The sequence below is a fragment of the Cyclopterus lumpus genome, chromosome 17, assembly GCF_009769545.1.
Source record: "Cyclopterus lumpus isolate fCycLum1 chromosome 17, fCycLum1.pri, whole genome shotgun sequence".
Taxonomy (NCBI): domain Eukaryota; kingdom Metazoa; phylum Chordata; class Actinopteri; order Perciformes; family Cyclopteridae; genus Cyclopterus; species Cyclopterus lumpus.
Genome location: NC_046982.1, coordinates 19,248,141 through 19,273,765, shown reverse-complemented (window position 1 = coordinate 19,273,765; position 25,625 = coordinate 19,248,141). Strand labels below are relative to the sequence as shown.

Here is a 25,625-nt window from a genome sequence, read left to right as displayed (position 1 = left end):
TTTATTCCAAAGTAATTTTGCCTTTCTTTCGCTGATTTGAGGCCCCTCTACTTGTGCCGTTACGGTAAAGACGTACACAGAATTCTGACCAATCAGAGCTCTCGGTGACAACTGCTTCGATGAGGACATTTAAAGTAGTTAAATCATGAGCTGCATTTAGCTAGAAAAACGATTCAGAAATAAATGCGAAACACTCCGGTACACCCGAGGCTAACTACACACAAAGAGGACACTTGTTTGTGCGTCAACGCTCGGGGCCCCCGGTGGTCTTTTACTTCCGGTAAGTCTTGGCGTTTTCACCTAAACCTCTAGGAAAACTTGAGTCATCGCAACATAAAAAGGAGAATATGATAAACATCTCGACTAAAGTTGACTCCCTTCTCCTCATCTGTCTCGATAATGTTGCAGAGCTTGCTTGAGTTAATACCGGATTTTGTTGTTTAAACTTGACAATACACCACAGATTGAACATTCTTAGCCTACAGAAAGTGTTTTCTTTGTGACTTAAGTTTGACATATTAAATGTGTCAGTCCTTATGCTGATTATTTCCAGACTTTGTCCCCTTTTTTTTCATGGGCGCTTTCAACTGAGCGGCACACACCCTTTTAACTACAGTTGTGCAATGCTTGTTTAAACCTTTGGAGGAATGCTGCCGAGTTGCTTAGTCTCAATGCCGGTTTGGGACAGCCGTTGACAATGTGTGTGTGTTTCTTTTGCAGAGATGAAGGCGTTGTCTCTGCAGCAGGATAATGTGGCCCAAGGAGAGCAGCAGCAGCAGCAGCAGCAGCAGGTCACGTGTGGGAGAAGTTTGTCTGCCAGCTATGCTCCTCTGTGTCTGGAAAACAAGTTCTTGGCTCAGACCTCCACGTTGATGCCTCAGCTCTGCTCTCCACGCTTAACCCTTTCAGTCCAACCTTCCTCTTGCCCCTTGCTCCAGCCCTCCAGCCTGTCTTCCACCACCTCCTCTCTCCTCTCCCCGTCTTTCCTCACCTCTCCTCACCTCAGCACAGAGAACAAGCTCCTAACCGACTACTCACCTGGTCTCTCTTTTTCCCTCGCCTCCTCGACATCCATCCCCAAGGAGTCGCTGCTCTACACGACCCTGGCCAGCGGTGCTCTCCTCAGTCGCTTTGCTCACCCGCCTTCATTCCTCCAACATGCTCTGGGGGGAGAACAAAAGGTGGATGGTGGAGGCGATGGAGGCAGTGATGAAACATCTGAAGGGATGCTGTCCAGTTCTGAAGACTCAAGCGTGGTACATGAAACCATTTTTCATTTGTTTTTGCACAAACAGAAAATGAAATGACCCCTTCTTATTTACAATGTCCGACACAATGTTTCGATGCATCCCATCGGTGGTATTACTGCTTTAATGTAACGTCTTCTGCATCAGGAGTATTCAGAGGAAGATTATATTTTGCCTGAAGTGGAAGAGGAAGATGCTGGGGTAGCCATGGAAATTCCTGCCCTGGAAACAGAGTTGGGCAACAAGGAACTAGAACAAACTCTGGCCATCAAACAAGAGGAATTTGCCGAGTTTGATGGAGCGAAGGAAAATATTGCAGAGGAGCTGAAAGACAAAAAGGTGGGAGAAAATATTTTACACTGCATATTTATGTCATAGAAATATTGTCTTCTTTGGTGGTGGCTTTGCATGTTTAGCATTTCGCTGCACTCATGCCACCAAATGATATTCTCGTGTTGAGTAAAGTGACTCGTAACACGTTGTCTTTCTGTTTGTCCTTCAGTATCTCCTGCTGAACATGGTGTGTTGCTCCCTGGTCAATAAGAGCATAGCTCCAGGCCAGAAGGACTGGGACTCGGAGACAAGTATTTGGAAAAAGATCATAACCTTGGCGAAGGACATTTCTGTCTCTGATCCACAGTTTCTTCTCAAGGTGTGTTTTTAATTGCAGCGCCAAATTCGCTCCTGAACTTTTAGTTTCACTCTGTGGACATGTTTCAACTCTACGGAGACTTCGAAGAATTCATAGATTGTTTGTCAATGGATCTATACAGTTAGTTATGGAGTAATAGACTGTACACAATGTAATGCATTCCACAAACTAGAAGTACAAAAATCATTCTTTAATTTGTATTTATTATATTTCAATTCTGAAAGGTCATCACTAAGAAAAAAAAGTAAATATATATATATATATATATTTTTATTTTCCAGTTATTATATATTTATTTTGCTTCATGTAAGGGATCTAATTTTCCAAATGACTTGTCTAACAATTTCCTTTAAAAAGTTAGGTCAACATGTGTGAATACATTTCATGAATTGGATCAAATCATTGCTCTTTTTTTTTCTTCTTTTTTCTGGAGGATCAGTTTTCCACAACTTTTGTCCGCCTGCAAGCAAACCTTTTATGATTGGAGATGTTTCAGTTTAGTGCAACTCCAGAAAACATGAGCCTCTAAGTTACCACATTGATTATGATAATCAAGTTGGATTAGTCCATTTCTTTCAACTCACATTTAAATTATCAACACTGTATGCGACAAGTGCCTTTTTGTTCCCCCCCGTACTTATTCACCATATAATAATGTCAGTGGAGGTGACTTTCAGTCATATTATGACAGTAAAGGGTTATGATGATGTCATCGGTCCTGTACAGTGTGCTCATCCTTTCTTTCTCCATTCAGGTGGCCGTTTACACTCGACAGGAGCTGAACATCCGCATCACTGCAAACTTTTTATTGGCCCTGGCTGCCAATCAGCCCTCCACCAAGATACACGTCCGCAGATACTTCTGCGCTGCCGTCCAGCTGCCCTCCGATTGGCTGGAAGTAGTCCGAATCTACAGCACCGTAAGTGTTAGTGGGTGAACCCGGATGTGTTCGGTCCGGTCCGTTCGGTGCAGTCTCAACCCCGTGTGTGTTTGTCTCCAGTGCTTCAGCCACTCGCTGCCCTCGTGCTTGAAGAAGGCAATGGCTGACAAGTTCAAGCAGTTCAATGAGTATCAGCTGGCCAAATACAACACGCGCAAACACCGCTGTAAACACAACCGCAAAAGCCGCGAGTCCCAGGTACAGAAGCATTTCATTTTTTTTAGTGTAATGTTAAAATCTAAGGTTAAAGTTAAGTTTGTCAGTAATAGCGTTTCTTAGTTTTCCCTTTTGGTGAACAACAAAGGTTCACACAGACACTTTTAACAACTTTGATTGAGGGGGGAAACACTTTAAGTTGTTTCTATTTCAGTAACATTGACTCAATTCTCTAAATGAAGACTTGTATATCCTCTATTCATCTCTCCTGGTTTGTTCTACTTGCACCATCTTTGATTTTCAGAAACCGACTGACCAGCAGCTGAAACAGTGGGCGAACTTGCTCCGATCAGATAAATCTATTCTGAAAAAGTTTGTAAGTCAATGTGCAGTACGTTTCTATTGTGCCACTTAATAAGGACTTTGGATGTTTCTACATTTTGAGTTACTGTTATTTAATTCAATGTTTTCTTTACTCAATTTAGAGGAGGAGTTTAGCTACAGGGCTTATATTTACATACATCTCTGTTGCGTCTGCAGATAAGGATCTAATGTAGATTGTTAAACTAAACCAATCAGAGCATCGGTTCATGTGTGTCTGTGTGTGCGTGTGTGTGTGTGTGTGTGTGTGTGCGTGTGTGTGTGTGTGTGTGCGTGCAGCTGCAAGAGGACAGCAAAAAGGTGGTGGATAAAAAGCAGAGCGAGTTCAGTTTGAAGAAGTTGATCAAGAAGCTTCACATTAAAGAACCGGCTGAACAAGTGATGGCCATTCTGGGGAAAAAGTAAGCCACACAAACGCACACTGATCTTACAGTTTTGCTTTTAACCCCACCTTCCAGTCAATACGCAGTATTTAAACCTGTAATAAATAGTTAACGATAATTAACTTTATTTATTTAACACATTTCAAACAAGAAATGCAGCACAAAATGCTTTACAGTAAGGGACAATAGACATTGAATAAAGATTAAAAAAAGGGAAAATAAGATGTCAAATGTAAAACCCACTTTAAAATGTGAGGAAATAGAATGCATAACATAAGATGGAAAATAAAACCCACTGTATGATAATAATTAAACATTTAGAACACATAATGAAGTAGTTAAAGGCAGAATTGGAATATTAAATATTAGGACACTTAAAGTGTTGTGCAGTATTAAAAAAAAAAAAAAAAAGAGTGTTATATCTCCTATAAAGACATCTTTACATGTCATTAATTATCTGTTCATATTCACTAATGGACGTAAGTCACGCAGGTGGAGAAATACCTTATATCTGCATTCATTCATTAATCTTTTTGAATGGGGGGGAGTGATGGTATGTTCATTTTCTAGGAAGCGTAAACATACTTTATCTCTTGTATCTACCGCATACAATGTCTTGTAGAGGGTTTAAATCACGCAAATGCAGCTTTTATCTCTTTAATACAGGCCTACGGAAAGCTCTTTATTTAGGTAAAGAAATAGCGTTTTATATATTTATTGTTTAGACAATATGAAGATATAAAAGGAGACAGGGGAGGTTCAGAATAATAAGAAAAGGGTTCAGTCTCAGGTGACTCTGTTGTCCTAGGAACTTTACCACCGACCTGCCTCTGGGCTTTTTAACATGTGATGTGTTGATCCCAGGTACCCTGCTGACCCAAAGACGTTCACCCGCAGTGGAATAAAGGGCACGTGGGACAGGGAGCGAGCCGGCCAGCGAATGAAGCTCAAAGAGCCGGAGACGTGGGAACGGCTGCTCAGCATGGAGGGCAACAATGCCGCCACCTGGGAGAAGCTCATAGGTCTGTTTCCAAAATGTCACGTCGCTCCTTTTTTTTTTTTTTTTTAAATCACAAGTTGCTCCCAATTGTTTTTAAAAGAATAAACGCCAACAGTATTACCAGTTCCAAGTGCCATGGAAAAAAAAAAAGTACCGTCAGTCATCACACAACTCTTTAATTTTAAGTACTGTTTGATTTAAATTTCCCGTCTGGTAGACATACAATCAAAGAAAGCAATGGATACATATTTCCCAACATGAATATTAAGTTTAAACATTTGAAAGCACATAAAACTGTATGCATCTGACGCGCCTGCGAATACTAAAACTTGATCGCACATACTGATGGATATTTCCCCTGCCGTGCAGACAACAAGTCTCTTCCTTTCATGGCCATGCTGAGGAACCTGAGGAACATGATCACGAAGGGCATCAGCGAGGCTCATCACAAGAAGATCCTGAGCCGGCTGACCAACAAGGTGAGAACCAGCAGAGTAAAACATACGAGTCGGTTGTTTCTCTTGTAATTTAACTCGCACTTTAATAATTTCTTTCTGTGTTTTTTACTTGTTTACAGAAAGCGGTTATTCAGAGCCGTCAGTTTCCCACCAGATTCCTCGCTGCCTACAAAGTCATCCTGGAGCTCAACTCTTTGGGTGAGAAACACGTGCACAAGACGTGGTGTCGCATTCCACTTAGTCAGTGTTTGGGAATGCCGCTTTTTAAAGTGTAGAACAAAAATATAATTGGAAAAAATTGTTTATTGAAATTAACAAAAACAATATTTTAAATGAATTAAACTGTATTGCGTTGAAACAAACTCCTGTTTTCTGTTACTGTGGTTCTCAAAGGATAAAGCAGGTGATATTTAATATTTTTTCTTATTGTTAACCAATTTCCTGACTGATCATTTTTATTGTCGATTTAATGTGCCGATTATTTTCAGGATTAACAATGAAAAATGCCCTCAAATGTCTTGTTTTGTATAATATTCAGTGTACTATTATGTAAGACCAATAGGATCCAGAGGGCCTGGACCTGAGATATATATATATATATATATACACATTAAACAAATATATGGTTTCTGACTGTGGCAGTCAGGTTCAGGCCCGCTGGATCCTATTGGTCTTACATAATAGTACACTGAATATTGTAATATATACAAACATACATACATATAGACAGTTTTTGCCCTTTCATGGGAATTGTTGAGAATTAAAAAAATGCATAATAACGCCAGTCTTGCTCTTGAATGTCAACTGTGTTTTAATGATCAATGAACTCATCCCAACGCCTCCCCTTTGCCTCTCTTTCCTGCAGCCTCAGCATCTGTGCAAGCACTCCCAATCTTGAAGGACATCCTGAGTAAGATTCCCAAGAGCAAACGCTTCAAGAGTCTGGACTGGGAGACGGCGCCGAGGAGCCGCCTTAGGGTGACGCTCGGCGTGCCGTTTATCTATCGACAATACCGAGCCAAGAAGACCCAGGTCCTCAAAGCCAAGTATGGGAACCTACTTTGAGTATCAGCATTTTTCTTGGATGTTTTCTTTTCTAATTTTGTAACATTTTAGAGTGAAACTTGAAATAGTTTTGTTTGTCTGTGGCTGATACGACACGAGTTCAAATACGTCTGCTGTCACAGGAAGTGAGAGAAGCAACGGCAGTTTGAAATAAACAGATAAACAACGACAACTCGGTTAATTGGCTTGAGGACCGAAAAAAAAGAAAAGCAGAGAGCAGCGCCTCCAGAAAATAATAAAGTAAAACATGTCACTGAACTGCAGACACAGCGGTGATGTTAGGGAAACGTACAAAAACATTGTTTAGATCAGTTGAAAAGACAATATTTGCATGTATTAAAAAGAAAATATGCTCTGTTGAATGAACTGTGTCTGTGTATCCAGTAAGAGAGAGTTCACCGTCGCTCTGTTGGACCGTTACCGCGAAGCTCTGGAGACGGCGGTCCAGATCTCCTGCCGCTACAATGTGCCGCCGCTCCCCGGACGCACCGTCATCTTGCTCTCCTCCAGCATGAGCGATGATGACGACTCGGGTCCTAAGCTGGACTTCTGCCTCCCACCAGACCCCGAGAGAAAGGAGGAGGAGGAGGAAATGAAGGAGGAGGCGGAGGAAGAGGAGGAGGCTGAGGAGGAAGAGGAGGAGGTGGAGGAGGTGGAGGAGGAGGAGGTGGAGGAGGAGGAGGAAATGGAGGAGGAAGAGGAGAAGGAGGAGGAGGTTAAGGAGGAGGCTGAGGAGGAGGAAGAGGAGGAGGTGGAGGAGGAGGAGGAGCCGTGCCGGAAGAAAAAGAAGAAGAAGAAAAACAAAGAGCTCACTGCTTCTGTGAGGGCCTGTTTACGAATAACACAAAAGAAGACAAAATAATAATTTGACTCGGTTTAAATTTACTTTTTAAAAAAAAAAACTTAACTTGATTATTTATAATTACTATAGTCTCTCCCCACTTGTGCATTCTCTCAGATTCAGGAGTCGGCGGTTTTGCTCTCGCTGATGCTCGCCAGCAGCGCCGAGGACAGTGAGATCTGCATACACGAGTGGAGCCACTGTCATAAAGTGGAGCTGAAGTCCGATGTTCTCTTGGATAATGTCAGAAGTGTGATTAAGCAAATGAAGGTCGGGGCTCTTTTCACTTTTAAAATCACTCCCAGCGTTAGTTGATAGTAGTATTTAAAAAAAAAAAAAAAAAAAGAAGCTGTGTTTCTGAAGTTTCTGTTCTGTATTCATGAATACTTCCCTTTCTCAGGCATGTTCAGATCTGCCATATGACGAGAGGAACCACGACGCCATGTCCAGAATGCTGAGCAACAAAAACAAGGTTAGTTTATTGAGATCCGGATTTATTTTCCAAATAAAAGTACGTCTTTATTTTGTATAATAAGTGCTTATGCATAAAGGGGGGGGGGGACATATATAGATGGTTTCAGAGTTAAGTCTTTTTAAAACTGGCTTGCAGAAAGCTCATAGGAAAATAAATCACCGCTGAGCTTATGCCAGCTGCATGCAATACATGTTTATTTTATTTGTTACATATGGTCTCCATCTCTTCTTGGTTTGTATCACAATAAACAACACTTATTTAACTGATTTCAGGGATGCTTTAAGACGGGTCTTAGGGATGCTTTCTCTACCTTCTGCTTATATGTCTAATATAATATTGTCGGAGGGCAACCAGCACAAACATGAGCTATAAAATGTTTAAAAAGGAAACACCTGAAATTATAATATTCTGTGACTGCGGGTGGCCAGACTTCTGCTCCAGGGCAGCTTAAGTTTGAGTTTTCAAATCCAAAAAAACTGGTCTGAAATTGCGAACGCTGTGGCTCCTATAATTTACTGCTATTTGCTGAGCCGGCACTTGAGTTTCAGGTTCTTAACGTCAATTAAATACTTAAAAGTAAAATTTCCGCTGCTTGAGACGACGGTACGAGATGCTTCCTTGTGATACCTCACGTGTTTTTTTTTTTTTTTTTGCATCTCAGGTGGACAACATCATCGTGGTGACTGACCATTATGTCGTCGACACAATCGACTGGGCCGTCAACACGCACAGGAGGGAAATAAACAACAACGCCCTCGTGGTGCAAATCTTCTTGGCAAAGCGGTAATGCTCCGGTTCTCTGTTCTCTAACAATATTCTCTCAGCAGAGACGGGTCCTTTTTGTTTTTATTTTACCTCTTTGCAACAAACAAAAAAAAAGCACAATAATGTAGACGACAAACTAGATTCGGCTGGTTTTCTGCTTCCCCGTCCTGTTTCTAACTTGGTTGAATTTATTGTTGTTTTGTCTACTTGCAGAGAGTCAGAGTTCATCGCTGACAGGAACTGTGTGAATCTGTCTGGCTTCAGTGACCAAATGCTGAGGTAAAATGTCTGGTTGCTCATTTTAAGACAAAAAAAACAAACTGATTTAGATGATTTTTATAAATGTAAGAAATGTAAAGCCCACTGGCTCCTAAAAGCAAACGCTTAACTTCCTGGTTATGATATATTTATAATGGTAGGAACGTTGTTGCCCAAATCCTTCTCATATCTGTTCGTTAAATGTGAAGCTGGAGCCAACAGCCAGTTAGCTAAGACCTCTAAAGCTCACAAATTAACTCTTTATCTTGTTTGTTTAATCTGTGCAAAAACTGAAATGTGTAAATTACCAGGAAGTCATTCTTTGCAAATAAATAGTCTAGCAAATAAACCCCAGGTAAAACATCAAATTGTTCTTTTTTTTTACACACATTTTAATTATTGAGTTCTGGTAAGGAGGATTCTGTTTCTTTAAGACTTTTCGCCGTTTCCAGTCTTTATGCTAAGCTAAAGCTGTAGCTTCATATTTATTTATCTAACTTCTCCTCTAACTCAAGCCGAGAAAGAGAATAACCTATATTTTCTATAATATTTAACTGTTTCTTTAACGTTGTGATAAGGTTTGTGGCAGAACGAGGATCCTCCAGGCTGCTGGACCACGTGGAGCATTTAGACAAAGTGTACAAGGTCCCTCCACCACCAGAGGGCGCTATAGGCCCTCTGACCACAAACAGTGTTGTCCCAATACCAGCCAGCCCCAAGTTACGGTAATTTTAATTTTAATTTTGTGGCAGAGAAGCAAACTTGACTTGTTTGCTGCTTGCCATCGAAGACCAGGAGACATTTCCTTTTTCCCTTTTTAACTTTTCCACCAACTCCATCCCTCTGTCGTCAGGTGGCGAGGCGTACGTGTCTTCATCTCCTCCACCTTCAGAGACATGCACTCCGAGCGCGACGTCTTGGTGCGCGTCGTGTTCCCGGAGCTCCGGCGTCGCGCCGCCTCGCACTGCCTCCACCTGCAGGAGGTGGAGCTGCGTTGGGGCGTGACGGAGGAGGAGTCGACCCGGGCAACCGAGCTGTGCCTGTCGGAGGTATGTCGCAGCCAGATGATGGTGGGGATCCTGGGGGAGAGGTACGGCCTGGTGCCCCCTACACCTGTCCTCCCGGACCTGCCGCAGCACAGCTGGGTAAGACTTGTCGCTATGACATCAAATTAAAGAATGAATGAAGTGGAGCTGCTTTATTTTGTGCAAGAACATGGTCTATTCAAATTCTGATTCAAATTCGCTCACTTAAAATCCTTAAACTAATAATTAATAAACTAATAAAACTCATACTGCACTATTTTCCAATGATTTGTATTTGTTATTTACAGTTATGACGATAACAAAACAGCCTAAAAGTAGATTCTTTGTATCTTTAAAGGGTCACTAGACACGTCTTTTGCTTTACCTTCATCATTATGATGTAAAAGGTTATTGCACAATACAATGAGAAAAATAAGTTTTGTGCATAAACTGGAAAATTATTATTTAAAGGTAGAAATGTCAGCGACGGCTAACCATCACGTTATCGTTCCTGATATTTATTTATTTTTGTAATATAGGGGACGAAAAAAAAATCCTTTTCAAATAATTTAAAGCGAAAGAGAATGGTGTCTGTTTTCACACGTGACTTTGAAGTGAAAATATTCTTTGAAATTATGAAAGAAATGCATGATTTTATTTCTCCGTGTGCAGCTGGCGTCGGCCCCGGCGGGCCTGTCCATCACAGAGATGGAGATCCGTCAGTTCCAGGCTCTGTACCCCGACACGGTACAGCAGCGAATGTTCTGCTACTTCCGAGATCCAAACATCACCAAGTAATCCATGCTGACATTCACACATCACCACCGGTCGAAGCCTTTTCTCTTTACACATTTAAAGTTGGAACAAATGAGTCGTGGGATGTAGATTTCTTTGTAAAATGTTTGTTTTCATTAAGTGGTCTTCGGTGCTGTAATACTTTACATATTTCTGGAAATCAATGTAAGTATTTTTCTGTTTTTAATTAAAAAAAAATTTTTTTTTTATTAAAACGTTCCTCCCAGATCAGTTCCGGTGGCTTGGAAATCTGACTTTGTCCCCGAATCAAAGGAGGCTGAGTCTAAAATGGCGACTCTGAAGAGAAGGATCAAGGCCAGTGAAGTCAAGGTCACTGAAAAGTGAGTCACCTCTGTTATATGCACTGACGCTGCTGTATTAAATCAATAGTTCAATATACTTTTTAGAATATTTCTCATTTAAGACTTTTTATTTTATATATATATATATCTTATTAAAATATATATATATATATATATATATATTTTAAAATATATATATTTAAATATATATATATATATATATATATATATATATATTTTAAAATATATATATATATATATATATATTTTTTTTTTTAAAAAGATATGTATGTATATATATATATATATATATATATATGGCATATCGCATTCTGAAATGAGTCATAATAATATGTCATAATCCTGAGGTGCCGTCGTCGTCTGTTTTCCTGTCATAGTTACTCGTGTGAGTGGGGAGGCTTTGTGGAGGGGAAGCCACATCTGAAAAACCTGGAGGACTTTGGCAAGGCCGTGCTGGAAGACCTGTGGACGGCTGTGGTCAAGCTGTTTGTGGAAGTTAGTCACTTTGGCCGTCCAATCAATTTAACTTCCAAACTCTTCGTCATTTAAATAACAAAATATGGTATTTTCATGCTTCATTTCTTTTCTAATTTTGTGAAACCCGAGATTAAATAGTGTGAAACACGTGGTGGAAGAAGTACTTAAGTAAAAGAAGAAATGACCCCCAAAAATATACTTAAAGTATCAAATGTACTTTATTATGCAAAATTATTAAGTGTTATATTATTATATTATTGGCTCATTATTAAAGATGTGTAAATTATATAAGTGGTACTTTAAGTGGAGCTACTTATAATTGCTACTGTTGAATATAATATATATATTATAATGCATCTTTCATAAAGCGGTCCATATGTTTGGTACGTAAAAGCTCAATCTGAAAAGTGACTAGTAAAAAGTACAATATTTTACCTCCTAAAAATACAAGTATAAAATACCGTAAAAAAAAAAGTGTCTCAAAATTATACTTTAAAACGTGTAAATGTGCTCCGTTAGTTTCCATCACTGTGTGAAACTACTTAATATTCAAATTAAGTAAAAAAAATAAATTATTGATTGGTGTCATTTCAGACTTCAGAGATGTGTAAACCGTAAACTATTCTTTAATGTCGCAGGAGGAGGTCGAGGTCGAGGCTTTGTCCGATGCGATGGAGCAGGAGGTCCACCAGGAGGCGCTGCAGAGGCAGTTCTTCGGCAGGGCGAAGCTGCTGTCTGGGGCTGTGGAGATGGTGGAGCAGGCCCAGAGCAAAGGAGGGTTGATGGTGGTGGAGGGCGGACCCGGAGAGGGCAAAACAGTCTTCATGGTACATTTATTTTAGGAATTGTATCCTACTTCTATTCTTCTTGTCAGGAAATCTGGTGATTTACATGTAGACAGTCACATCTCTTTAGGAGCTTGGACAGAATAAAAGAAACACCACATGGAGGCTTGCTTGTTCTCCAAAATCTCCAAATATAGGAGCTACATTGATTATCATCACTCACTCACAAGTTTATTATTTATTTTTTCTCTCCATATCACCTGTTGGGTGTAAAGATTTGTGTTTTTGAAGGACTAAACATTTTAACCTTAAACCTGCCTTATTGCAGCACTGTAGCCAGCTTTCCCTGATGAACTGGTAAAGGGTTTTAGATCCTCCACATTGGAAACATTGCCACCCATGTTTCTCCCCCTCCCTCCACTCAGGCTGCTCTAGCAGACAGCCTCAGGACCGGAGCTAAGTCCAGGAAAAACCTCGCCTGTGATGTCATCTCCTACTCTACAGCTGCCAGCCTATCGGCACGCTCTGTGGAGAACCTGCTTCGGTTCCTCGTTCAGCGGTTGAGGAAGATGAAAGATACAACGGAGGAATCGCCTCTTCCCCATTCTTACAAGTAGCTAGATTCTCAATTGTCCTTTTTTTTAAATAACTTGCAGGTGCTTCCATGTTGTCTATGCACTAACAGCTGTTCCCTTTCCTTTTAATTGTTTTTAATTGCAGAGATCTGCTGTTAGAATTTCACTCCAACTTGAGTGACATAAAGAAGACGAAACCTCTGGTGCTGCTCATCGACGGGGTGGATCTTCTCCAAGATGGCAGAGGTCAGCTCAGCTCTGATTGGATCCCGCAGCAGCTTCCTCAGGTCAGTTACATGGACCTATAAAGGTCACTTCTCATTTAAATACCTAGAAGTTATTTTATAAGCGTGTCAGCATCAAGTACATGTCATGTCTCCAGTCTCAGAGCAGAGTCGTTCTAACAAGGTAACAAAACATGGTCTATTCTTTACCTTTTTTTTTTTTATTGTTCCGAACAAGTAAATTAAAAAGAAATGCTAAAAACAGAATTCCTTGGAGGTTGCTTACACACTAAAAAAGATCTGTGGTTGAAATTCCAGTGGTTTACCTGCTCCAGTACAACTCATATTCTATATTTCTTTCTTCTTGTCAGGGTGTTTGTTTGGTCGTGAGCATCCCAACCAAAGCAGCACTGTTACAAACCCTGGCCAAGAAGAGGAGCACTGTGCTGTTTGCCCTGGCGCAGCTGACCATGCCGGACCGGAAGGAGATAGTTCAGAGGGGACTGGACTCCTTCGGGAAGAAACTCAGTGACTCTGCCTTCAACAACCAGGTTCCTCTTAGTAGACATCACAGTGTCCACATTCTGCATCTGTGCACGAGGCTGCTCGACAGTTTGCCCCACACTCTTTTAATCTGACGCTCTGCTCGTCCAGCTCCAGACGCTGATAATGAAGAAGGGAGCAGTGAGTCCTCTCTACCTCCACCTGGCCTGTGAAGATCTGAGGAACTTTGCCACCTTTGATAAGGTGTAATAACAGTTTTCTTCTTTTTTTTTTTTACACACTTGCACGTTGGTATGGTTGTTTTTCCACTGTTGGATGTGTTGGATTGTGTGGCTGCTCACATGAAACCTTCTTAAATGGCTAGCAGCTGTGTGAGACTGTACTTGAACAAGAGAAATAATGATGACAGGACCATTTCACTAAGGATGGGATGTGTGGCGGTACATTGCCATTAAGGGCTTCATAAACAAATGATAAACAAATCTCACTGTTAAATCCAGCCTTTTCAAACAAGATGCAACGAAGAGTAGAATAACGCTCTAAAAGTATTAAATAGGGCTGTGAAAACAAACCCTCACAAATAAACCTAAATTCTTGAAAGGTTGGACCGACCCAACATGTCGCATGCCTATGATCATCAACTTGGTGGTTCCACCGTACTCTGTCTCTGTGTCTTAGTTGAAGGAGAGGCTCCAGGACTTGCCTCAGTCTCTGAGCCAGCTGGTGCAGCACAGCCTGGACAGACTCTGCTCGGAGTACAGAAGCCTGCCGGGGCTCCGCTGGGCCCTAGCGGCGCTCACCCTCAGCGCCACTGGTAAGAAATGTTATCCATTGCGTTATTTTTAAACTAGAGATTGGGTAAATAGAGACAGCGATGTGCTAAAAAGTATTTAAAGGGATATTACAACCAAAGTGGTCATTTACTTAAACTTTTTTTGGCTGCCTCAGCATTGTTTTCCTTCTTCTTTTCCCTGTTGATCATCAGGCCTGAGGGAGAGGGACTTGTACTCTATACTGAACACATGCAACGACTTATCCTCATGGGACTGCCGGGTCTCGTGGCAGGAAGTGATGCTTCTTTTCAGGACGCCCAAGGGACGCGTGCCCATGGCAACGTTCACCCATATAGCGCAGAGTTTGAAAAGGTACAATGCACCCGTATGAGTGCAGGTAGTACGGACGCTGCCATTATCTGTGGCAACGGTCTCTCCCGGTTGACTTTGGTTGCTTGAGATGAGGTCATTGTATCAGCAATTTTTTTTGCACCTTGCAGGCTGTTTTTTAAACTTTACTTTCACGTACTATGATTTGCAATACCAATAAATACACACACTCATTACAATTTGATCACCATTTTACGGGTTTTACGCTGTTTATACTGATTTCCTCCACATTAGAGGGATTTTCAGTTTAGATAAAGCCCACTGAGGTGTGAGTTGAAAATATAGTGATATTAAACCGATGGATGCTTTATCTGCAGACTGACTGGTCCGTCTCAGTGCCACAACACTGACGACATGCTGGCTCTAACCAATCCGGAGGTGAGGAGGGCCTTCGAGGACTTTCTCCTCCTAACAGAAAGTGACCGACCCAGAGCTCACCTCGTACTGGCAGGTATAAAGTACATGCAGTCTGTTGTCATACAGTACAAGCATTAGTCAATGTCTTTATTATATTTGAATTGGCACCACATCGCTGCCCTGTCTCTTTGCACAGCTCATCTGTGGACACTGGCCGACCCGCAGGGCACGGATACCTTTCTTCACTGTGAGGCCAACTCGCTCATGCACCTGCCTTCCAACCTGGTTGGTCATATTCCGGCCCCACTTAAAACAACATGCAATACATACCTGCAATACAGTAAACAAGCACCGTTTACGTATTCTCTAATAAACTCAGTCGTCAGTCAGTTTTTTGGGGAAAAACAAATTCTTTAGCCGTTGAGAAAGCTATTAAGATGCAATCAGACATCCTGCACACTGACGCTCACCTACACTCACTATAAGCTTCAGTCGGTAGACCTTCAGGTTTGACAATTTCAGGACAATGTGCTTGTGCAAAGAACATAAATACACGCCGGTCAATGAAATCCCCCAGAGAACCAGTTCCTCTTGATATTTACGCTAGATGTTTAACTGCCTTTTTTTGGGGGTGGGGGGGGCTTTGTTCAGATTCAAAGTGGCCAGCTGGAGATGCTTCATTCTCTGCTCTCCAGCTACTACTTCCTGTATGCTAACGTGCGCCACGGCCTCCTGCACCACCTCAAGGAGACCTACAGCTTGTATGGTGAGCATGCGGGATGATATTGTACGATGGATGAATTTGAAATTGTTACAAGGGCATGTTTACCCGTGGCTAAACTTGTGAAATGTGCTCCCTCCTGTAGATGACAAGAATAAGTCTGCACCCTCACGTAAGTGCTTAAGAATAGATTAATCACACACATTGCAGAGTGTGTTTTATTCCTCCTTCTGACCAGTTTCTCTCTGTGCTCTCAGTTGGCTGTCGGGCTCGTCTAGAAGAATGCCGGAGTTTCCTGCGGCGGCACGGACCCCTCCTCTCCTCCTGGCCGGCTCTGTTCATTCAGGAAGCCCTCAACGAGCCTTCTGAGACCTCCGCTCACACCTGGGCACAAGGCCTGGTGGGAAAAGGAGGCGCCCGGGTAGTTGAGTGGCTAAACAATGACAGTAGGAGTCTCCAGGAAACTAGGTAAGAGGATCTTCTGCAATGTGGTTGGTGGATTTTAGGGGACACATTTAATGCACATCTTCTAATCGTCATTGAGTATTATTATTTTGTATCCCTTTTTTGTCGCTTTGAACCTTTTTTTAAATTTTGAATCTTTGTTTCAATATTGATGTAAAGGAATGCTCTGAGGGTCTACGTGTGTTTCATCGCAGTGAGCTGGTGTCGACCTTCTCTTCGGTACCGACCTGTTTGGTCGGGAGCTCTGATGAAGAGCTGATGGTGGTTGGCACTGGACAGGGAACGCTTCATTTCATCAGCACTCAGACCGGAGAGGTGCAAGATTCGTGGTTTTCTATTTAGCGTAGCAATCCTGTCCAATCGCGTGTTTACCCCGCTTTTAAAAAAAAAAAAATCTGATTCCTGCAGAAATTGATTAGTACACCTAAACACTAATTGTTAATATGCCATGTTCTATCACGCATGTTGAGATTAAAAAAGCCACACAAATGTCTACACGAATCTCTTCTCCCGGCTGTAAACAGGAAGTGAAGTCGTTGGTGAGCAGCTGCGACGGCATCTCAAGCTGTGTCTTTCTCAAGGATGGACGTCTTGCTACCACGTCCTTCGATGGGCGCATAGAGATCTGGGACGTCGCAAATGGCTGCAGGTGAGAGGAGAGCACTGAGCATCTCAAACCGCGCTGCTCTTCAGATGTAGCACGAGCTACTGATGTTTTGGGTTAACTTGTGTTTGTGTTTGTGTCTCCTTGCAGGACCGCTCTTATTGAGGGCCACACTAATGTGATAACAGCCAGCGATATCACTGCAGACAGGAAGCACCTGGCAACTGTGTCTTTGGACTTCATGCTGAAAGTTCGTTTCAAACAAATCACATTTAAGTTGTTTACTTTTTTTACGTGTCCCAGGAAGACTAGAAAACCACTTTGGTTACAGCGAATAATCTCAACTATTATTTAATTGTACATTTACAGTCAACATTATCTAATTAGATTATGCTGACCGAATGTTTTTCTACTTTCAAGGTTTGGTCCTCGACTAAAGTCAACGAGGTAGCCGCCCTGCCCAGCTCCAGTCCTTTGAACTGTGTGACCTTTGACCCCGAGGGTCGCCTGCTGGCTGCTGGTTGCTGGAATGGGAACGTGATTATGTGGAACTGGCTCCAGAATACACCGCTAACCGTGAGTTGTCGAGATAGTCGTATATGGGGAGCTCAAGTCAGTTTAATGCCCACCACTTCAAATTAAATGTAATATTTTTGAACACGTTAAAAGATGATGAATAAACAACATTTTAAGATTGACACTTTAAAGGAGAACGCCACTGCATATGTTCAAAAGTTGAATAAAACCCTTTTATTGGAGATAAATAAAGCTCCAGGTGGAGCTGTGTACAATCTGATAATGACACCCACAGGCCTTATTTTAGGCATCTAACCAAAACCCCATTAGCAGTAAAAAAATTGCGGAACCATTTCTGGGTTTTATAGCTGCAGCACTCTATATCCATCACTCTTATAACACACATTAACTTCCAGCCAATATCGCAGTGGTTGAGTTGCATTGTGGGTAATGTAGGAGCGAGGGTTTGGCAAGGAAGAGGAATGTGTGGGAATAATAGGACTAACTCTGGTCCTGCTGGATCAATTTGAACCTTTTTTCTCAGAGACAATGTTGGCGTGTGTGAGATGCTAAATCGGTTGACTACTCTTTTAAAATTATACTTGTTTGATTGTTTAGTTTCCTAATCCTCTCAGTGAGATATTAAGGTGGTGTATTACTCATCCAGAAATAGACAGCTATTCATGGTATTTTGCCATTATTAGTATTAAATGTGTCCAGACTGAACCAAGATGGAGTTTTTAACCACGGTTTCTCTTCCGTCTGTTCCCTCAGTCCCTGACTGGCCACCAGCACTCGGTGCGCAGTCTCTCCTTCTCTCCGTCGTCCTCCATGCTCTGCTCCGGCTCTCTGTCTGGAGAGGTCAGGGTGTGGTCGGTGCCCACCTCCACCTGTGTGGGATGTTTCCAGGCTCACTGCGGCGCCACGGAGGCCCTCACCTTCCTGGATGGAGGCAGTATGCTGCTGAGCGCCGGCTCTGATCACACGGTGAGGAACAACCTCGCACATGCTGAACCTGCTATCTTCTTTTAAGAGAAAGAAATAGGATTATTATTACCGTTGTCACTTGTTTAAATAGCTATTCACACTCATTTTCTGTAAAACAGCTCCAGCTCTGGTCAGGAGGACTCGGACGTTCAGTCACTGCATTTAAAAATGATCAAGTAAGCTCCTTGTTTCTTTTGTGAAGATCAAAACAACCGATGCTATTTGGTGAAAAATAACAAATATATTTTCTTTTACTTCTTTTAAAATGTTCTCTTTTTTAAATCGATCCTCTCGTTTGCTGCTTTTAGTGCGAGTACGAGCCTCCTCCGAAGAAGTGGAAGTCGGTAACGCCGGAGCCTGCTGCTCTGTGCGTGGCTGCGAATGGAGACTACACCGCTGTGGGTTACCACGGCGACGGCATCAGGCTCTTCAGTCTCGACTCAGGTCTGTTTATGTGCCACGAATGTTACCAAAAAAAGGAAAACGTTTTCGAGATTGAATCACTGGAATCTGAGCAAATAGGCAAATACATATATACTGATGTCTAAAAGAAAATAATATGTTTTTGTCTGTATAGATATAGTCTATTGATTCTTAAGGACCAACACTTCACAGACTATATTTACAGCTTATTTTATTTCTTACACTTATATTATGTCCATACTTTTATTATAAAGTAGTTTCCTGCTCAGGAAGGGTGCTTTTAAAATATAATAAAAAAACTTTACTTACTGAATTATTATACTTATTTACTTATTTACACATTAGTGAAGCCCAGGATTAAATCTTTCAATTCATAATGATAAAGCCAGCCATGAGGGATCCCCCTAAAAACACTAGTAGCAACATGTCAAGGAAATAAAACACAATATGTTAAAACAGTGAGAAGATACATACAGTACATGAATAACCTACTCATTATATTGTAGTGACTCATGCAGGAGCATGCACTTGGATCTTGAGCCCTACTGACCTTTGAGTCAACTCACCGCCTCTATTTCTGTATAAATATTGCACAAAATGACCATAACAATTTAAATTGTAATCGTAGGGGAGAAGGTCTGGGACTCCACGGACCTCGACGTGTCCATATTGAGCCTGCTGTGGGTGGTTTTGGACGCTGAGCAGACCGAACCCGTGATGCTGCTGTCTGGAGGAAGTGACAAGCGTGTGAGGGTCTGGAAGAAAAAAGATGAAGAGAAGGGACTGCTGGGAGGCCTGGAAATGTGGGGAATGTTTAATGGGCAGTCGGGTCCCGTCCTGGCATTGGCTCAAAACGCCACATACCTGGCTACAGCTTCAGGTGTGTGTCACTGGTGGTGCAGTAAAAACATGACCATACAGAAATGTCCTTTTTTATTTTTGATCCCCCAAAAGGATACACACATGTTTAAAAACATGTTCTCATTAGAAGGTACTCTCTCCTCAAACATCAATCTCTCTACTCATAAGTGTTTTAGTATTCTCCCTTCTGTATTCCCCTTTGAATCAGAGGACTTCTCCATCGCTCTGTGGTTGTTGAGCGATCTGGCCCTCGAGCCCTGTATTGACCCTCGTCAGCTGTTGAGGGCTCACAGCGGAGCAGTCACCTGCCTGGCGTTCAGCCCTGATGGGACGCAGCTGCTCTCCGGTGGAAAAGACAAGGTGCAATGCCGACCGTATTAATGAAAACTGAATTTGCCAAATGGATTTTCACACAGATTTGTAGTTTTATTTTTGGATTTTTTTGGAGGCCAACTCCGGAAGTTAGCATCGCACTTGTTGCCTCGACAAAAAAAAAAAAGAAGCAAAATTGGCCAATTTTTCCTGTAGATTTTGGATTATTGCAGAACATAAAGCCCTGTGGCAAATAAACATTTATGATACTTACATGTTTTTTTTTTTCTTCAACAAGATTCATGTCAATGCATTTGCCGGAGATAGCATGCTAACATTAGGCCATAAACAAACTACACCATGATAGCAAGACTTCAACGTCAATGCCACTAAGCCTCCAAATTTGATTCTCTACGCTTTTTTTTTCCTATTGAGTGGTCATGGCGGCGTCAATTTCCAGTCTCACATCCTTTTCTCAAAGATTAGAAAAGGAGTATAATCACAACAGTCAACTAGACGACTTTCCATGTTCGACGTGACGACATTTAATGTCCCCGACAACCTCTGGAGTCTCATTTAGCCACAAGCCTATTTTCCCTTTTGATATCACTGAGGGTATCAGGCCATCGTTGGCAATGAAATAATGGAATTTTATGATCTGTGCATCAATGCATTGTAGTTCCTTTGCTGGATTAGCCCCAAAAACAGTAATTCCTGTACGCTCAGTTGATCAATCAACAGTTTCTGAATTAATTTCCCCTCGAATTGACTATGTCACAACATGTATTCAGTTGCCAGTTTATTTGGTACATCTAGCTAAAACGAATACAAAAAACAACAACCCTGCAATACATCCAACGTTAACGAAGGTTATAATATTCAGTTTGTGATTTTAAACCGTTTTTGTGCGCCGTTGATTCAACTCTACGGTCAATTTAAAGGACGTTGTCGGTATGTCTTTGTTTCAGGCCCTGATGGTGTGGGATGTGAGCTCCACTCCCGCTGTTCTCTCCAAATCGCTCCTTCACTCTCACAAAGACTGGATCACCAGCTGTGTTTGGACTCCCGACTGTGTGGTAAAATCTTCATTACGCGAAAGAGATAGAACTAACCCGAGTTACGCAGGGTCTGCAGCCCGAAGAGAGCCATTACCCAAAAGAGTCCTCTGACTACAGCGTGTTATCCACAGCACGGGTCGCGTTGATGCAAACTCCCTCTCTTTTGTCACAGATTAGCTCTTCGAGCGACGGGAGGCTTTGTTTATGGGATCTGCAGGCGGGCCACTGTATCGGAGCAATCGACTTGAGGAATCCTCTTACATCCATCTGCTGTCTTGTGAGCAAATTCTGCATTTATATATCAAAGAGAATACAGGCTGTGTGGTTTCCTCCTCCCCTGAAATGGCTTTTTATGTGTTTTTTGAATCGTTGGATTTGTGGAGCAAATGAGCCTCGTTTTGCAGTAAGTGAGCCCTCGGCCTCATTATGGGATTCTGTTTCTGTGACTAGGGGCGGTATGTGATGGCCGGCTGCGCAGAGGGAGCGCTGCATGTTTGGAACTGGGAAACAAACGTGGAAATCTGCCACGTTGCTGCACACAAGAAAAGTATCCACCACTGCTCACTCCTACCGAATACAGGTAAACTGCCATAAGAGTTGAAAGTGCACCGGCACTTTGTCTCTCCCTCTTTCGGTCATGTTGACCAGTGTAACGAGTATAAAAGTGTTTTGTTTTTAATTTGTTTTTAAGACCAGAAAAAAGAAGTCAACCCAGAAGAAATGACTGTTTTCACTGCTTCTGAAGATGGCACAGTGCAGCTCTGGAAACCACTGCAGGTCTGTCGGTTTAACCAAAGTGGTTTAACCAAATTTAGTCAAATATTTCTGTCATCCAAATGTACATAATTGTTGTCCTATTCATGCTTTTTTGTTGTTGTTTTATTCACACATTTCCTTTTGATGTGATCTACATGCAATGCAATAAAAAAAAAAAAGACATAATACAATGTTTTTTTGTCTCACATTCTGTCTTTACATACAGGTGGAGCACCTGGGCACCTTACAGGGTCACAGCGGTGCGATATGTGGAGTCATTTGCAAAGGAGGACTCCCAGAATTCCTCACAGTTTCTGAAGACCGCTCGTTGCGATGCTGGACGTGGACAACGGGTAATGCTTTATATTCTACCTTCAAATAATATACCATTTTAAAAATGTGAACATTCAAGAAATGCATCACTCCAAAACTCTGGGATATACAGTTTATATATATATAAGTCTGATCTTCTCTCATCTGGACCATGAAAAGAAACGGTTTGTTTTTAAAGAAATTTTGAAAAGTGAAAGGTTCACTCACAGCAAATATTCTGCCTTCAATATGTTTTCACACGCATCATTTTAAACCACCCTCGTTTGTATTTATCACTCGTCTCCTGATGCTGCTCAGTGAAGGAGACAGGACCGGGTTCCCCGTCGGTGTGATCAGGAATTCAATGCGATGTGTCAAATATATGTTATGTTGTGTGTGTGTGTGTGTGTGTGTGTGTGTGTGTGTGACTGTGACCTTCCCAGTTAACCTCTGTGTTGTGTCTTTTCAGAGAGTCCTCCCAGTCTGAGAGGACCAGCCACAGCTCTGTGCTTCTCTCGGAGAGATTCTTTGCTTTTCGCTGGTTATGAATCCGGTTTGCTGGAAGTATGGCAGCACAACGCTCTGGTCGGCCAGAAGCAGGTGAAGAAATAAATGGACGTACAGCATACTGGACACGTGTGTGTGTGTGTGTGTGTGTGTGTGTGTGTGTGTGTTAATCACACACGGTGTGTCTGTTTGTGTCTACCAGGCTTCAGACAGCTCCGTCACAGCGATCTGCTCAATGCCCGATGACCAGTTGGCTGTCAGCTACTCGAAGCTCACTGTTGATGTGTGGAAGCTGGTGTGGAATCAACAACACAGCACTGCAGGGTAAACACAACTGCAGCCAGTCGTCATATATGTTTTACCTTTTTTATTCAGTTATGAACCAATTAACATTTACATTTTTGGGCTTATTTCAACAATCTAATCTGATTTTATAGCGCATGTTCTAAAGTGTCCAACTCCATTTTTTGGTAGTGAAACGGTGCATAATCTGGTCATATTTAAAGTGTGGTTTAGGACATAACATGAATTAAAACCAAGTGTCCTCTCCCGATCTCTTAAAAAGACATTGCTATTTAAATGGTTGATTTGGTCAATTGGAAAAGTGAGCGGTTTTGTGCAGTGAAAATATTTTTTAAAGGCTAAACGCCAACAAAAATGTTCTGAGGCAGGCGTGAAAATCACAACCGCTTCAGTCTGAAAATAGCAATGAAAGTAGTGCAGATGTATTTCTTTTACACAATTTAAAAAACACTCCCGACGAGCATGTTTTAAGACAAACCCGACACGTGCATCTTTCTGCAAGTGACAATCAGCCAAACACATTTTGGGGTCGAGTTAAATCTATGGAGACTGTAAATATATGAGCACTAACCGGTCTGTCCCTGTGTTTCTGTTGCTCTCAGCCTGGTGAAGCTAACCACGCACTCGGTGAAAAACACCGTGATCTGCCTCAACTTCTGCTCGGTCCTGATGGGCGTCTCCGACACGGCAATAATATTCGACGTCACAAAAGACGTGGCTGATGAATGGTACCACAGAGTTACGAGGTAACACTACTATTTACTTAAAATATTTGTCTGGGGTTTTAACCAATCATTGTCAAAGTTGAACTTTTATTATCTGTTTTTTTTTTTTATTATTATTATTTGAGAAGAAGACTATTTTTCCTGAAATGCGTGATGTGACTTTTTGTTTGAGGTGATCAGAATTTTTTTTTTAATTAAGCTGATATTTGTTTCGCCCTTTTTAAATCAAATATTTGTCACTTTTTAGGTTAAATTAGCCCTTAATGATCGCTCCAATTAGCTGAAAGTGGTAATTATTGATCATTTAATGCACAGTAATTAACTTCATAATTAACTTCATAATAGCAAAGCTCTTAAATACAGTGATTTTGTTTTTAAATGTAATATTTAAGTTTCAATCTCTGTTTATTAAACACTGAGTTTTGTTTTTTGTTTTTTTTAAACCCAAAATAATGAAACCAAACCGTAAAGCTTTTTGTGTATTTGTCTTATAATGCAGTTGGGAACGAAATTGCCACATTTTGGGGGTGATCCGTAACGACGAGAAAAGCATGTGGCTGCTGGGCGAAGAAAAGGGAAAAGTCCAAATTGGCTTTGTTGTGAGTTTTGACCAAAGTTATCGCTGAATATCCGAAACATATTTATTGTCGCGCTCAGATTTACTCATGGAACCTGCGGTTTAGTGTACCACATCCTTAAATTAGAGTAAATGTTGAGTGTCCTCTCTTTCCTCAGTTTGCCATGGGACCCAAAACTCGTTTCAATACAGCTTTCAGCACGATAACCCTAGAGGACGACAAAGACGAAGACGATGACGAAGAGGAAGAGGAAGAGGAAGAGAAGGGGAAGGCGAGTTTGATAACAGCTGGAACTGTGGACAAAGGTACTAACGTCTGTTTCCACTAATCGCACAATAAACAAACGCATAAAAAGCTGGAATATGCAGGAGCAGAAGTATGCTTAAATCAAATGTGTTGTATGCTCTTCCAGAATTTGTCGTGTGTGGCGACGTGAGCGGCAACATGTGGTTCAACAAGCCTCCGGAGGTTTCCTCGTGGAGCAGCAGGAAACCTGTAAGAGCTGAGAGACTCTGAAACGGAACATAAGACTTTAAAAAAATATATTTGTAGTGAGGTATCACTACTTTCAACATGTTGGATCATGGATTGATTTAAGTTAATGAAATGTTGAAAAATGACCACCAGGATCAAGATCCCAACGTGACGTCTACAGATTCCGACCTGAAGATATTTTAATTTACTATGAAGGACGACAGAGAAAAGCCACAAAAACTCACCAAAATGTTTTAATGTTTTTGTGTGTGTGTGTGTGTATGTGTGTGTGTGTCAAAACCATCCCATCTGACCTGAGCAAACATCAGAAATAGTTGGTTCACTTTGTATTGTTTTTAATGGCGGTGATGATGTTTTGTGTCCAGGCTCACAGTGACAGGATCAGCGTGCTGAAACTCACCGACCGCACCATCATCTCCGCCTCCTACGACCGGACGGTGAAGCTGTGGGACAGAAACACCAAGAAACAGGTACGACGGAGTCTCGCAAGAATAACATGTTGGGGAAAAAATACAGGACGGAGCGAGGCTAGCTGTTCCTCCCTTTCTCCAGTCTTTGTGCTAAGCTAAGCTAACCAGCTGGCTCTAGGTTCACATTACATGGAGAGAGTGAGAATGGTACCGGTCTTCTCATCAAACTCCGGGCAAGAAAGCAAAGTACTCTGAAAGTTGTGTTCTCTTTTTACGCAGCATGAGGATAAAGTTCTTCCTTCACATTCATTTTTAAATAATTTAAAAATGGTCTTAATTTGCCTTCTGCCCCCTCTCTTTCTCTTCCTCCAGGTTGGTATGTTTGTGTGTGGAGGTCCTGTTCTGCATTTGGAGGTGAACCCTGTGAACCCTACTGAACTGGTTTGTGGTGACGGACTGGGAAAGCTCTACTTTCTCTCCTGGAAAGAGTAATTATCATGATATTAAGCACTAAATTTTGCATTTTGGAAATTACGCTAGTAATTGCCAGTAATGTTTTGCTTTCTCAATGGCGATGAATATGCACTAAATAATCTGTTTTGAAAAATCGTATGTGACGATAAGCATCTTGGTAATAGTTACAAAGATATGTTCACAAGTGTCTTTACTTTAAACTTTTCTTCTTTGATAATAAATTGAATGTTTAAATCTGGACCTTTTTTTGTGTTTTCTTTTTTATGATT

The 25,625-nt window shown here is 41.6% G+C and overlaps 1 protein-coding gene across 1 annotated transcript; it reads left to right on the top strand.

Annotated features, from left to right (window-relative positions):
* The first annotated feature begins 88 nt into the window (after positions 1–88).
* Positions 89–25,596, top strand: tep1 (telomerase-associated protein 1). The gene is made up of 56 exons (XM_034554986.1): positions 89–280; positions 721–1,256; positions 1,395–1,586; positions 1,750–1,899; positions 2,654–2,818; positions 2,900–3,037; positions 3,300–3,371; positions 3,656–3,777; positions 4,624–4,781; positions 5,129–5,238; positions 5,337–5,415; positions 6,083–6,263; positions 6,667–7,102; positions 7,241–7,393; positions 7,524–7,595; positions 8,260–8,381; positions 8,577–8,642; positions 9,200–9,346; positions 9,475–9,766; positions 10,319–10,440; positions 10,669–10,782; positions 11,142–11,259; positions 11,880–12,068; positions 12,452–12,639; positions 12,747–12,888; positions 13,197–13,376; positions 13,480–13,572; positions 14,008–14,143; positions 14,315–14,474; positions 14,810–14,943; positions 15,046–15,134; positions 15,501–15,615; positions 15,716–15,742; positions 15,828–16,038; positions 16,230–16,350; positions 16,560–16,684; positions 16,790–16,889; positions 17,060–17,215; positions 17,930–18,142; positions 18,262–18,318; positions 18,451–18,586; positions 19,194–19,445; positions 19,635–19,786; positions 20,707–20,814; positions 20,969–21,073; positions 21,247–21,376; positions 21,488–21,573; positions 21,779–21,905; positions 22,334–22,464; positions 22,574–22,695; positions 23,277–23,420; positions 23,899–23,998; positions 24,135–24,282; positions 24,390–24,472; positions 24,838–24,942; positions 25,255–25,596. The coding sequence occupies exons 1-56, from the start codon at positions 184–186 to the stop codon at positions 25,372–25,374; spliced, it is 8,127 nt and encodes a 2,708-aa protein (XP_034410877.1). The 5' UTR covers positions 89–183; the 3' UTR covers positions 25,375–25,596.
* Positions 25,597–25,625: the final 29 nt, after the last annotated feature.